This window comes from Ambystoma mexicanum, chromosome 6q (genome assembly GCF_040938575.1).
Source record: "Ambystoma mexicanum isolate Mex_15411 chromosome 6q, UKY_AmexF1_1, whole genome shotgun sequence".
Lineage (NCBI taxonomy): Eukaryota > Metazoa > Chordata > Amphibia > Caudata > Ambystomatidae > Ambystoma > Ambystoma mexicanum.
The window spans coordinates 1,451,085,171-1,451,100,212 of NC_090937.1; the positions used below are offsets into that span (position 1 = coordinate 1,451,085,171).

Below are 15,042 nucleotides of genomic sequence, written 5' to 3' on the forward strand. Positions count from 1 at the left end.
GTGCAGTGTATTCATAAGGGGAATGCGAAGAGTGGTGAACCGCTTCCAGAGATGTAGCCCTGACGAGTCAGTCGAGGTAAGGGTAGATGTGGAGGCCCAGCGCTTTGAGATGGCCCGCAACAACGTTCATGAGCCTTGTAAAGACCCTGGGGGCCGAGTTGAGGCCAAATGGGAGGACTTTGTATTGGAAATGGTAGCCCAGGTTCCTGAACCATAGGAAAGAACAATGGGGCTGCCAAATTGGGACGTGTAGGAACGCGTCCTTCAGGTCCAGGGAGGACATCCAGTCTCCCTTGTCCAATGTCTCCACTATAAAAGCTGGCATAACCATCTTGAATTTTTGCAGGGGTAAGGAGAGGTTGAGGGTTGAAAGGTCCAGCACAACTCTCAGGCCTGCCTGTTTCTTCTTCTGAATGGTGAAAAAACTGGAGTAGAAGCCAAAACCTTGCTTGGAGGCTGGGACTTCCTCCACTACCTGGCTCTCTGCGAGCGACCGGATGTCCACCAAAAGAGTTGCTGTACCAATTTGTGGGAGTGGAGGGCACGAGGGAGGAGAGGCTGGTATAGGAAGGCAGTACCCCGTGGATACTACGGAGAGGATCCAGGAGTCCGCAAAATTCGGGCGGCAGAATTGTGCATGGAGAGCAAGCCTGCCCTCCCACCGGAGAGACGTGGACCTGAAGGGGCGCGTCATACCGTCTTTCCCTCGGAGGCTAAGGAGGGCCACTGGAAAAAAGTCCTTACACCCCCCTCCCTTTTTGTTGTTTGCGCTGGCTCTGAGATGGCGAGCGGTCCGGCTGCCTGGATCTGCGTTCCTGGAAGCCGCGGAACCCTCCATATGTATGACCCTTTTCCGAGTGCTGCTGAGATTGGGTATACAATTTGGACGTGGTCTTTGTAAGAATGGATAAAGACTTTGCCGTTTGTGAACTGTTCTTTTTGTCCAGCTCTTAGTCCACAGAGGAGTGGAAGAGGTCCCCTCTCACCCCTCGAACGGAAGATCTACAATGCGCTCCTGGACACTGGACATCGGGGTTGAATTTTGTTGCCCGGAGCCGGGCTGTTCTCCTCAAGTCCGCGAGTCACGCTCACCTGGTATCCACGGGGGCACCACACGATACTGGATGGAGGTCTAAGCGCTATCCCGGACCCCTCTCTGCTTGGTTATGTGCCAAACGTTGGGTAGCATCTATCACAGGAGAATGAAGGGTTAAGATACTGGTTGTGTGATGGGTGGACTCCCACCTCCCTCTGGTCCAAATCTCCTCCCTTGGGGTTATTGCCCACCTTAGGTTTTTGTGCGTTGAACTCTCCGTCCTGCGTCTGTGTGCAAGGGCGCGTGGTTGGTGTAGGCGTTCCATGGACCTAGTTGCTTCACTGGTCTGTGTGCCCTTAAGACGGGTCCAGACCGACTGTGAATCCGACTCTGCTTGCTGTCTTCCAGGTGAGTTATAATGTCTTTCCCATCTTCATTCTGTCTCTTTATTTCCCTACGTTTTCTCAGTCTTCTCGGTGTCTTGCTCCACTACGCTGTCCCGTAATAATGTCTCTCTATGTTTTCACAGGGATGGTTGCGATCTCGGAGTTGCCGCGCCGATGGCGAAGACCATAGTGAGTAATTGGAGCGCTGCTTATTGGTGTTAATTGCTAACCTGTGTTCTCTTCTTTGTACAGGTTGCAGTGATGTTGGAGTGATGAGCAATCGGATGCTGCTTACCCAGGTAGGTGCTTTGTTAATGCTGACGTTGTTCCTTCTCCCTTGCAGGTTGCGGTGAAACCCGGAGATGGACGAGATAAGAAAAGCGCAGGGTGCTGCCAAGACTCGCTGCTTGCCCAGGTAAGAATTGTTATTAATGCTGTCCTTGTTTCTTTACCTTTGCAGGTTGCGGCGAACTCCGGAGATGGGCGAGGTAAGCAAAGCGCAGGATGGATTCAAGGCCGGTTACTTCACATGTAAGTGTTCTTGCTCGCTAATACTGTTCTTGTTCTTCCAGGTTATTAATCTGGAAACCGGGAATCCGGATCTAGGGCTTCAGGATCGGGCCACCGGAGAAGCAGATGAGCAGGAGCTGGACACTGAGCGTTACGCTGCAGGAGTGCAGAATAACGCAAAGCATGTTTGTGTGTGGTTTAAATAGCCCAGGTAAATTAGTTCCAGGCCCAGCCATACCCAAAACACTAGACCGCATGGCAGGCTTCCATGTTGGATTAAGGTCCAAAACTGGTATTGCTTTATTCCTGATAAAGAATCTGGCGCCAAAGGCGCCAGGACTGACTCCATGTATGTTTCTGATGGAGTTTTAAGGCCCTTGTGTCCAGTGTGAAGGCCTTTAGTCCCACTGCTGCCAGGGGGCTGTTCTACCTGAGGGGGTCAGGGGCATGGATCGTGAAACTGTGGCAATGTAGATGGCACGGCATGAGGGATTGTTATGAGCCACAAGTTGGCTTTCACTAGCCCCACCTTAAAGCGTGATTGGCATTGGGTGGGGGGTTTTGGGTGGAAGTTGGCAATTTGCCACCATAACCGTTGGTAGGCGGCAGCCAGCATGGCATCTACTTTGGCCTGACACTGGTGCAAGGAGGCGTTGGAGTAGATCTTCTTGCCGTACGCCTCCAAGATCTTCTCCTCCTTGCCTAGCAGTGCCGCAGAGGAGGAGGACGATTGAGGCTTGGAGTATAGTGATGCTGCAGCGATCACCAAGGAGTGTGGCTGAGGATGGGTCGAGAGCAAGAGTGTATCCCCCTCTATCTGCCTGTACTTGGCGTCCAGGCGTCGGTTGACTGGCTGGACTGAGTGGGGCTTGAGCCAACCCCTCTTGGCCAGGGAGACTACATCGGTTTGCAATGGAATCCCCATGTTGGCAGAGAGGCGTCTTGTGAGGACTTCAGCCAGAACCCAGAACTGCACCTGAAATCGATCCGGATGCGCATTGCTTGGGCCATAGTGGCACTGACTTACATTTTGTGTTGCGGCGGTCAGCGACCTGAATTTGAGCCGGTAATTACAAAATTTGAATCTTGCTTTTGGACCTTGCTCGATTTTATCATCATGTGCATTCCGTGCCTTTGTGTTGAAATGCATTTTACCCTGCCTGCTGATTCTATGCTTTGTTTGACCTTTCAAGATGGCCGTACCTTTCTCATGCCAGAAAAATGCTGAAGTCTTTGCTTCCTGCTACTGGGCCAGCTCCCGCTCCCGCCCCCCCCCACGCCCCATTGGTTGCCTTTGGCCCTTAAGCCAATGGCAGCAACCGGGAGGCGGGAGCCGGCCACACCACCTAAGGCCCACAACAAAGGCCCGCTCTACCCCTGTCCACTACGGTACGCTGGATCGCCGCCCAGTGAGTGTCTGTTCTGCCCCCATTCCCCTGTGTCTATCTGCCCCCTTGCCCCCCCTGTGAGTGTTGTTCTGCCCCTATGCCCCCCTGTGAGTCTCGTTCTGCCCCCATGCCCCCCCGTGAAAGTCTGTACTGCCCCCATGCCCCCCCGTGAAAGTCTGTTCTGCCCCCATGCCCCTCCATGAATGTCTGTCTGCCCCTTGCCCCCCCTTGAGTGCCTGTCTGCCCCTTGCCCCCCGTGTAGTGTCTGTCTGCCTCTTGCCCCCCATGTAGTGTGTCTGCGCCCTTGCCCCTTGATTGACCGATGTGCCTCCCCCCCATTAGGTCTGTGTACCCTCCTTCCCCCCTTGAATTGCCTTCTGCTCCTCCCCCCTCCACTACCCCCTTCTATGCCACTTTCCTACTCCTCACCCCTCTTTCTTTCTCCCTCCTCTTTCTTCCCCCCACTTGGAACTTACTCTTATCATTTGTTCCCGTGACTTCTGATAGCAGCTTGTCTGTCTCTCCTCCTCCCCCCCTTGTCTCCTCCTTCCTCCCCTCACCCCCTGCTCTATTAATTTGCTGCTGGCAAATGTGTACTGTAGCGTGTCTGTTCATCTCCTTCTCCCCACTCATACCCCCCCCGACCCTCCTCCCACCCCTCCTCCTGTTTATCTCTTGCACTACATAAATTGTCGACAGGCATAGTAATGTTACTGCTTGTTTTGTTCTTCTTTCCCTTCCCTCTTTGCCTTATTTGTTCTATGCACTTGCACTATCCGAAATGTCGTCAGGCCTATTACTTTTAGAATGTAACTGTATTTTCCTATGTTTCCCTCCCTCCTTGAAGCGCTTTGAAACACTTTGTGTATAGGCGCATTATAAATAAACAATCAAAAACCCCCTCTGCCGGCTCTTTGACCTCGGGTTGGGGGAGGCCCAGGTACTCTGACAGGCCAGCAAGACGTTCATGGAAGGCCCCGGCTGAGGATGGCGTGTCCGGATCCTCCTCGTCCGTATACTGCAGATCTGGAGGATCTTGTGGAGGAGGAGGGGTAGATGGCGCCGGAGACTGGGGTACAGGGACCGCAGCTGGAGGCTGAGGAGGTGGCGGAGGTAGAAGAGTTGGCTGTGAAGCCGGAGGAGGCGACTGCACCGGGGTCTGGGGACCCGATGAAGGCGTCTGTGGTGCCTCTAGCATGGCGGGGAGGACTTCCCTGACTGCGTCTTTGATGATAACACCCATCCGAGGAGACCTCATGAGGCCGAGAAACTTCTCGAAGAGCACCTCCTCACTGGCCAAAGAGTTGGCAGGGGGTACCGACTGGGTAGCGGGGAGCTGCTGGAGCCGCTGCACACCCTGTCCATATGGATGCAAAGGAAAGTTGCCCTGTGCAAATGAAGGGTAGTCTGTAGGCCATGTACCTGGTTGAGGCCAGTCCCACCTTGACACTCCTTCTCCGAATTCGTGGAATGGCGTCGGACGGGTGTCCCTTTCAAGCGCGGCGGCCTTTTTGTCGAGCTGCCTGCCACGTGCCTGTGATGTATTGCTCAGCCCACTGGGCCCGACCTCGTCCATGACTCTTGCTTGTGGATCACAAGGCCTACCCTGCTCCTCGGGCCTCGGCCCGGTATGTGTAAGAACCTCAACCCGGGGGTCGGTAAAGCTACGTTTAGGTGCCCCCTCGGACGTATAGCCGACGTATAGCCGATATTAGGGCATAGCCCCTCGGCCATTGTGCCCGTAAAAGGGCACAGACCCGGTACAAGAACCTTCTGGTCCCTCGACACTACGCCCGGGAGGATTCGAGGACCCCTCGACCCGAAGGCCGGTAGCTGTAGCAGCCTCGGCGCAAGTGTGGTAGAAGGACCTGCCCGGTCCCTTCCACGTGGGAGAGTCCCTGGGAAGGAGTCTCCCTTGCATGGTGCGCTGGAAAATATTGGCCCTACCTGTCATGAGCACTGTCAGGGGCCACAAGTTATGCCACAAGCAAGACCCCACATCTACTCCGAGGGCCTTAAGACTTCTGCAAAAAGGCTCCTGGAGCCAGTCCTGGCGCATCTGGCACCAGGCTCATGTACTGTAAAGAGATACTTACCAGGCTTACTTTCAATTGACTACATGGTTCTTTAAATCCAACGTGGAAGCAACCACACAGCCTAGTTCACAAGAACCAAGTCATGCGGTCCAGTGTTCTGGGTGTGGCAGGTCTGGAACTACTTTCCCTGGTACTACTTTACCTGGGTTATATAAACCACACTGACTGCAGAACACGCTTTGAGTTATTCTCTAACTAGCAGTGTGACGCTCACTGTGTCCAGCTCCTGGTCTTCAGCATCTTCCTGTAGTCCTGCAAGAACAAGATTATTCCTTTTTACCTGAGAATACAACATCCAGCACTCAGCATCTCATCTGGGTTGCAATCTGTGGAACCGAGAGAAGAACAAACATCACTCACCTGTGAGTACTAGCTTAAAGACTTCCGGCAACCCGCTACCACAGCTGCTGCTCGAACATCGCGACCTGCAATAACGAGAAAGGGAAAAACAATATTAGAACGCGCATGCTTCCAAAACATCGAATTCCATCAGTCTCACCTGAATTCCATTGCGCTACGATGCGCTTCCATCCTGAGAACCACTGCAATATCCTGCAAAGGAAAAGGAGACATATTCAGGTTCGCTTTCAATCTACAACAACCGCACAGCACTTTACTTGAAAATAAGGTGATAAAGACATTAATGGAATCCCACCACAAACAGAACAAAGGCTTACAATTAACAAACCTACCTGCCTATCAGCAGATTCGGGGTCGCAGCAGGCCTGAGCCCAAGGAAGGCGCACTGCACCAGTGAAGCAACTCGGGCAGCTCGCCAACAAACGTCAAAAGCGCCCCTGCACAAAAAACGCAGGACGGATAGCTCACCCTCCAAATAACTAAGGTGAGAAAGAACCAGTGGGAAGGGGACCGGTCAGAAGGAGGTGGGAGATTCACCCATTAGAGACAGTTATCACAAATCCTCCCTTATGCAATTGCAGATTATTCAGCACTGGGCAACTATGCATCCAGGGTTCCAGATCTCAGAGCCTTCCAGACGCCCCCGGGGATATCAGGTGAGCGTAACACTACCGTGGGCTTGTTTCAATGCTTCACAAAGTTCTTGAGATCCTCTGGAGGCGACCTCTGGAAGAGCTTCCTCCACCTGGCTGGTCTGTTCTTCAGCGCCTTCGAGGACAGCGAGTCACACGCCAACGGTGGTCTCGGCCAAGGCAACGTAGGCAGAGGGCATGGGGGTCTGAAGTTGGGAAGAGCCCGTTGCAGGTTGGACACCTGCTGAACCCTGCAGAAGTCGACATGCGCCGGTGAGGAGCGCGACGCCTGAGGACAGAGTACCTGAATGATAGATAAAACAACAAAAAAAAAGACAAAGAAGAAGCAGTATCTGCGTGTGGAATTACATGGCCAAAGCCAAACCCAGGAGGGATGATGAATTTGGGCCGTTCCCGTCGATGCGAAAAAGGGGACTGGGGTGTGGCACTGGAGGGCAGGGTCAGGGCAGTGCATGCTCCCTGGGCCGTGCGCCTCTAAATTTAAAAAGGGAATAAGGTTTTTTTTTGGTGAAAAAGGTTCCGTCTCCTGTCCCTTGGAAGGGACGCCCATACAGTATGGAGGAAAGGGGATGGGACATGGGAGTACTAGCTGACAAAGCTAGGTAAGGCTGCCATTGTTGCTCTGAGGCTTGTGCAGCTGTAAATACTCTTTGCAAGTGGGTCCTCTACAATGTACACATGCTGAAATTAAAAAACTAGTAGGAAACTGGTTACCCCTCCCCTTTGCACTTAACACCTATGTGTATACACAACCCAACACCTCGAGATGACCTAATTATCTGGTCAAAGTAAACAAAGTGACAAATGTTTATGAAAAAATACTCAATCCAATTTGTCATAAAAACATTTACACACAAACAATCATAAGAAAAAAATAGGACAAAAGTATGCATTCTACAATGCGCCCATCAGTGTGGCTGGGGATTAGTAGTGGGTGACTTGTACATCAATACTCTAACAGCACGCTAATTTTAGTTCTCCAATGGTCGGGTGTGTGGGTATCGTAATCATCATTCACAAATTCATCTGATGCAAGTCAAGTGGCCACTCCACTTCTAACAGTTCTTGATATTTGGAGATGGAAAATAAAACCAAGACATATGCAACAGCATAATCGTCGTCGACAGGTATTTCCGCCCTTTGGCGCAACGCGATTTTCCCCTTGCGCTCGCGTCCCTTGTCACTAGGGCCTCATCGGGACATGGACTCAGTTTGAAAACACAAGAACCCCAAAGTCGAGTTCTAAGACTCTGAATTATTAGTCCAGAGCGATGCTTGGATGTAATTATTACAAATATAAAGATTGCCATTACTTTAGAGGATTGCTGGAATACCTTCACTCTGCACCTTTTCCTCTGCCTTTGACACTGTCAACCATGCCATCCTGCTCAACCGTCTCCGTGATAACCTGGGTATCACTGGTCAGGCTCTGGCATGGCTGACCTCTTTCCTTTCCGGTCGACCCTCCCAGGTCCAAATGGGCTCCTTCCTCTCTGACATCTTTTTCTCCACCTGTGGTGTCCCCCAGGGATCCAACCTCTCTCCCTGGCTTTTCAACCAGTATCTGGCACTCCTTGCCCACCGCATCGCCGCTCTCTGCCCCTACTTCCAGTGCTATGCGGACGATACCCAGCTCATTGTCAGGCTACCCTCGGCCTCCTCCTCTCCTTCCCTCATCTCCGACTGTCTGTCTGCTATCCAGGAATGGTGTGCCGCCAATGACCTCTGCCTTAACGCCAGTAAGACTGAGATTCTACTCATCGGCACACCCACTCCCTCCTTCCCTGCAGCTCTCTGGCCGGCCTCCCTTGGCCCCCTTCCTGCCCCTACCTGCAAGGCTAAAAACCTTGGGGTCATCTTCGACTCCACACTCTCCTTCTCTCCTCATATATCTGACGTCTCTAAGAAGTCACACTACCAGCTGCACCTCCTCAGAGGTATTCTTCCCTTCCTCTCCTTCCCCCAGAAGCTCACTGTCTCCCGAGCCCTGGTTCTCTCAAGGCTGGACTACTGTAACAGCCTCTATCTTAATCTGCCTGCCTCCACTCTCCGCCCTCTGCAACTTATCCAGAACAGAACTGCGAGACTTGTCCTTGGCCTCAAGCCCAGGGACCGTATCTCTCCAGGACTGAAATCTCTTCACTGGCTCCCAGTGGCTGCGAGGATTAAGTTCAAAACCCTCTGCATTGTCCACAAGGCCTTCTGGGGCCTGGGGCCTAAATACCTTCAACTCTCTCTTCCTAAATATCTTCCTTCACGAGCCCTTCGCTCATCCTTCTCCAACTCCCTCATGGTCAGCCGCTTCTCGAAGCAACGAGCTGGGGGTAGATCTCTCTCCGCAGCAGGGGCCTCCCTCTGGAACAGCCTTCCTGCCTCCCTGAAACTTGAGGAGAACCATCTCCGGTTCCGGAAGCACCTCAAAACCTTCCTCTTCGCTTCTGCCTTCTCTCTCCCTCTCCCCTGCTAAACCTGCTTAACTCCCCACTGAATTCTGCACTAAACCTGCATCTGAGCCACTCTCAGCGACCTCGGTCCAGGTCCCAGCCACTCTCCACTTGCACTGCCTCCCTGGCTCCCCCTGCACTGTGGGACTGTCACTGCATCCCTACAGCCCCCTTCCCAGCACTTGCTCTGCACTTACCTCGCACTTTGCCACCAGCTGGCCCTTTTATTTATTATTTATTATTTATTTATTTTTACGCTACTTACCTTGTACCGCACTTCCCCCCCACCTCCTCCCCCTGCACTTTCTCCTTTTCCCCTTACCTCTGCACTTGCGCGATCTGAATGACACCTGGCCTAGTAGGATCGTTTGTCTGTCTTCCCCTTGTTTCCCTCCCTCCCTGCCTCGTCGCGCCTTGAAACACTTGTGTATAGGCGCGTTACAAATATCATATCATATCATATCATATCATATCACCAATAGTATATTTAGGTCTTTCTCTCTGTTTAGGTAGTAGGTCGTGCTTCAATATTATTTAGTTGCATCTTGGCCACATAAGGGTGGCTGGTGGCGTGACAAAAAGCGCTAGTGCATTACACAAGTTTGCGAGCAGGGTTGCTCGCTGTAATTGCTTTCTGTAGACCCTGAAGGAAATCCAAACTATAAGCAAATCATGCTAAGAGTATGGGGAATGCACACAAGGAGTGTAAATGCAAACAGCATGAATATTGGCTTTGAAAACTTAATCAGAGCTCAAGGGTTTTAGCCCAGATTGGTCAAAGGATTAAAAATACGGCCACCAAGTTCTTTTGTAGCCCTTGGTGACGTAGGACTAACTCAGTGGGCAATAAACGTGAGCCTGCTTAAATAATGTCTAACAAGATTAAATTAGCAAAAGTAATAACTGAATATATGAAAGCTGAAATATCGAATATCTTCAAAAATCTACTGCTAAGCATGCCTCTACTGCCCAAGTCATTGATATGATTGGTTGTTTATAACGCACTTAATACCCAGAGGTTTCCAAGCACAGACCCGGGGATCGAACCTGTGCTGATCTGTGTCGTCTTGCTTCCAAGGCAAGCATGTTGCCGCTGAGCTATCCTCCCGAGACATTGTGTTATTCGTATGATAAAAGTCTTTCATTTTTCTGAAGAAGGCATTAAAACCAAAAGGATTGATGGGTTTCTGTAAATGCCAGCATTGATGAATTACAGACATGCCCATGTTAATAACCATACCAGTTTCCTAATTTTCAAGAAGCATTCTGGGCAAAGACACTAGACTACAGAAGTATGCAAACCTGTGCTGAATAAAAGTTGTTCGCTGGGGCATGTGGAGCCTCTTTTAATGCATTGCGTTTTGTAATTGGCGTAGAAGCAAATGTATGACTTCTTTTTGGAATTCACCTTATCTAAGGGAAAATCACGGGTGCCTATTGGCTTCCGTATCCTGTGATTAAAGCAGGTGAGGAAAATGCCCTATTTCAACAGGGGTCAGCATTGCCTAAGTGTTGGTGGATTGACAAGAGACACTCCCCTGTAGTTAGAATGAGCGTGAATTGTCCTTTAAGCCACGTGAAGAATAGTAAGTACATCCTGCGCTAGGACCCCAACCAATATTCCAGGAAACATCAAGATCTGCCATCTTTTCAGCTAAAGGGCACATATATAGAGCTAAAAATGAAATGCAGAACATTAATAAAAGTTAGTTAACACGAACATAGTTTTGGTACATTAAGTGTGAATATAAACACATCTGGTCATACCTCACAGCATCCAATCTCTTGTTCTGTCGAATAAGTTCAATAAACTCCTGGATTCTAAGACTGAACTCCAAACAACTCTGAAAGATTAAACATAAAAGAGCTTTCTAGTTAGGACCAATGCAGAACTTTACTGTTCTTCACTTCTGTAAGACTACCAATAAGCAAAACTTTCAGTAATTGCCATTTCATTCAATGGAAAAAATGAGTGGCAACACATGGATTAAAAGAATGCATCCCTGAAAAAAGGCAAAAAAAAAGAACTGTAAAACAAAAGAAATAACTGGTATAATATTGTCTGGCTTATTTTACACCAAGACCTATATATAGTTGGAAGCTACTAGCCACAAACAAGTATTTAATGCTGGCTTGTCATCTGCATCACCTGACATTATGTGATGTTAGGAAAACCACCATCTCTCAGAGCCGTTTGTACTTGCTGCTGAAATTGGGACAACCTCCTAGAAGCTTACAGTGTTGGGCAAAATAGAAGTCGGACTAAATGTAAGGCCATGTTTTACAGAACCCACACACCACTGCCAGACTTTTTTTTTAAATCACCCTTAAGCAGCTTTAAAAAACAATACATATTTATTGCAGACTTGCCAACTGATTACGTGGGAACAAATCTCTGCTTCCTCATTTGACCACATTTATGTACAAATTGTGCAAATCACTTTTTATCACTGTGCTTTGTTTTCACTAGATGATAGAACTGGGATCACCTAGAAGATGGCATGGGGTAGCAAGTGTCTGATGTGGCAAACCAGTAGAAGGAGTCGGACGAGTTAGTGACATGCTTCAAGGGTTTTATTGCAAATAAAATAATCAACATGCCTAACTTGCCCCATTTCTATGAGGGAAGATCCTTACCTAGCAAAACAAAAGTTACGCGAGTCCAAAATAAAGCTCTTTAGTTTAAATCCTATCCATCTAACTGGCCCTACCACTTTAGAAAACCCCTAATTAAAAAAGGGGGGACTTTGTTCAATAGCCTCAGCAGGGATTCTGCCTGGCCCAACATATACTTACTTGTTCTCGGTCTTCAAAATCTCTTTTACACAGCAGGATATTCTTCCCAGTCTGTCTCTTTTATACAAACGAAAATGTCTCTCCATTTAACAAAGAAAACTGTTTCTTGTTTGCAAACAATTTTCTTCCTCCAGGATTGTTTAGAATATAAAAACACCTCTGCCTTTTAAACCTTCGAGGCGTTGGGACTCCACAAAGTCATGTAATCCTCAGATAGGTTGCTTTCTTGCACACAAGTTGTTTCATCTAGAGTGGCGGTCCACCCTGGTTTGTGAGAGTTTAACTTCTGTACCGTTCTCAGCCTCAATTTAAAGCATTCATGTTGCTTTCTTTCACCATTTGATAGGGTATTTGCACCTTCTTGGTTTCTCAGGCTCATGTAACCTTGATACCTTTTCTCAGCAATTCTTCATACTGTTCAAATCTCTTTCAATCCCCCTATCATAGCGTATTTGCACACTCTGGTTTCTCAGGCTCCCAGAAACTATATAGCTTTCCTAGCTGTTCACAACCTGCATAACTTGTAACAGTATTCTCTGTCGGGTTTCTCAGGCTCCCACAACTTTGTTGGCTTTCATAGTCTTTGCTGAATGTCTCAGTAGGGTTTATCATGCTCCAGTAACCTAGTCGGCTTTCCTTGTGATGTGTCGCTATAGCTACAGTCCGACTTGTACCGAATTTGGCGGTCCAGGCAACCTCATACAATCTGGTCTCTATGTCCGTTACTGGTCTCCCGGGCCACCACTGCTCCTTTGTGGCCACACCACCAGACGAGGCGGGTGTCTTACCGTCTATGCTCCTACTCCGACCCGGGAATAGCATCAACTTCCAGGTGTTCAGCGAGCACTTTATTCGCCCTCCTCGCTGCCACAGGCTCTGTGGCCCTGTTTTGCTCCGGCCCTCCAGGACATCAATACTGCGTGAGGCTCGCCTCTGCATAGCTGATTTGCTCCATCGGTACGAGTCTCTCTCCAATTCAAAGTTGGTCTTAGTTTTATTGAAGACCTCACAAACAAAAAAGGTGCGTCCTTGTTGGAATATGGCGCTAAGACAAAATTGAGCATTGCCTCAAGCCAAAGTATTTGATGAAAAATCACTATTCAGTGAATACAAAATAATATCACAGTTAAGAGGGCTCCGTTTATGCTCTTTAATTTTGGCGTTCAGGCGAGTCCCAGCATTACCTGAAGGCAAAGAGAAAGAAGAAGTGTCAATGCTTGGTAAGGAGTGACAGTCTTAAATTCTGATACAAGGATCTCCTCCCACGTGGCCAGGGTATGGCAGCCTCTACCTAATCCTGACCCTGCGGGTGTTACCATGAGTGAGGATCACGCTGGAGTAGACAGCTGTTGCGGGAAGGTGGTGATCACGTCAGGAAAGACACAATATTCTTCCCTTCCCAGAGAATACCTCATAGTTCCTGGGTTCTTGAGGGATTGTTATTGCCAAACAAATGCCTCGCCGTGTAAAATACGAAAACCTTTTTTCTGCCAATCACTGCAGACAGAGCTCTATTCATACCTCACACAAATAAGACACTTCCATCTCCTGTTTCTAAGGTTTACCTTAATAAAAGTTTTGAGCAGAATTCTTTTAGAAGTCCTGATATTCTATGGACTTCAACTCCCATAAAGCCTCAAGTACTGAGACGAGGAAGAAAGTTAAAAGACTCGTTTTTTTGTGGATCAAGTGATCAGGACATTTAAAGAAGAATCACTCCAGAGAAGAACCAGAAAGGAAACAGTACGGGGAAGGACCGTGATGGCGCAGGGCGGGAATGCAGGCATGCCCAGGCAGCAGCTCGCCACTGGGAAAGCAGCTTACCGGCGTGGTGCGATCCCAGAAGAGACGCTGTAGGCACCATCAGAAGACCGTCGGAGTCCCGGCAGCAACAGCAAAGCTACTGGGAATACAGTTGTGCCGAGAAGCAGCAGCCTTTGGTCCCGGTCGCAGAGAGAAGTCGGCAGAGAAGCGCAGAGCTTCTGGGAACACTGAAGGAAGATCTGCAAGGTGGAGGAGGCTGTCCCCAGGCAGGAAGCTTTGTCGCATCAAAGTGCTGCAGGATACCGGTGAGTCTGCCCAAAGGCACTGTGGACCCCTGGGCATACCGACAGCCATGTAAGCAGAAATACAATAAGAACATCTGAATACCGACCAAACAAAGCGCAAAGGCTAAACTTGAACAAGTCCCCATGTATGAGATGTCAATGTGGGGAAAGTTTGGGATAAGTAATACCTCAAGCAAATAATAATAAAACTAAAATGATACAACTGTGCCATACTAAAAAGGTCAGTTAAACAGAAAAGAAGTCATGGTGAAAGGAGCACAGCAACAAATAACATTTAAGAGGATTTACAAGACTCCAAAGGGGGAGATACCTGGCAGGGAAGTATGGCAGACCCTCCACACATAATATATAAAAATTGAAAGAAGAATGTGGGAAAGATACCTGGCAGGAGAGTACACCAGGGGTCTGAAGAGCCCATAAGGAGATTAATGGTCGGAAAGTATACAAGGAGATCAATGAAAGCTGTAACAGAGAAATCTAATAGAGGGGTTTTTAGTTTGACTAAATACTTTTCAGCACGCAGTCCAAAGCTGGAACATATTGTTTGCATAACAACTTTTCTGAACCGAGTATAAAGAACCATCGAAACTGTTTGAAGAAAACCCTTTTGACATCCTTAAGAAATTGTTCTTTGAAAAAGACACTTTGACCATCCTACCTAAATATCCAGGGGAAAGGAACCACCCTCTGGATCCAAGTTTCTTCATTCAAATGCTTTAGTTGTGCAAATATTTTTGCCAAACATAACTTGGAGACATTTTCCTTGTACCCTTAGTAGTTTGTATCTAGTGTGAGGGTCAGATAAGTATGTTTTGGACACAAGGACAATTTTAGGTTTTAAGTTTGACGGCTTGACAGAGACTGATCTTTAGCTTTAGTTTCCTGGGTGGGGAACCTCTTTAGGATAAGGACATATAGCCTTCGTCGAATATTTTTGCTTTAATAAAGAGGTCCGATAATAATGAAAATAATACAACTTTATGTCTGCCTCTCATTTCTGACCCCTCAGAGCAGACAATCGATTCCATACTAGGAGTTCCTTATGGAGTGGGAGTTCATGTCTCTGAGAAGGGAGTCCCTCCAAGTGAGGTCCCACTTGTCCAGAGGCCTACAGAGGATCTTGCTGAGCAGGCTCACCTCCCTTGACTCAAAGTGGGTGGATTCCCCCTGGGGAGAAGGGACAAATACCCTGAATTTGTCACAATGAACTGACTTGAAGGATATGCTTTAAGGAGTTTGCGAGAATGCTTCAGTTAAGGTCACTTCCCTTTCCATGAGGTTAGGAATGTTAGGCTGCTGACCAA

At 48.8% G+C, this 15,042-nt stretch overlaps 1 protein-coding gene across 4 annotated transcripts in view; it reads right to left on the reverse strand.

The window, feature by feature from the left end:
- MAEA (macrophage erythroblast attacher, E3 ubiquitin ligase) overlaps positions 1-15,042 on the reverse strand; it is a 1,045,966-nt gene that overhangs the window by 515,029 nt on the left and 515,895 nt on the right. For all 4 annotated transcript variants that reach the window (XM_069632159.1, XM_069632160.1, XM_069632158.1 and 1 more), the window contains one exon: positions 10,641-10,717. In XM_069632159.1, the coding sequence (XP_069488260.1) occupies positions 10,641-10,717 (77 nt within the window). The remainder of the gene's footprint in view (positions 1-10,640; positions 10,718-15,042) is intronic.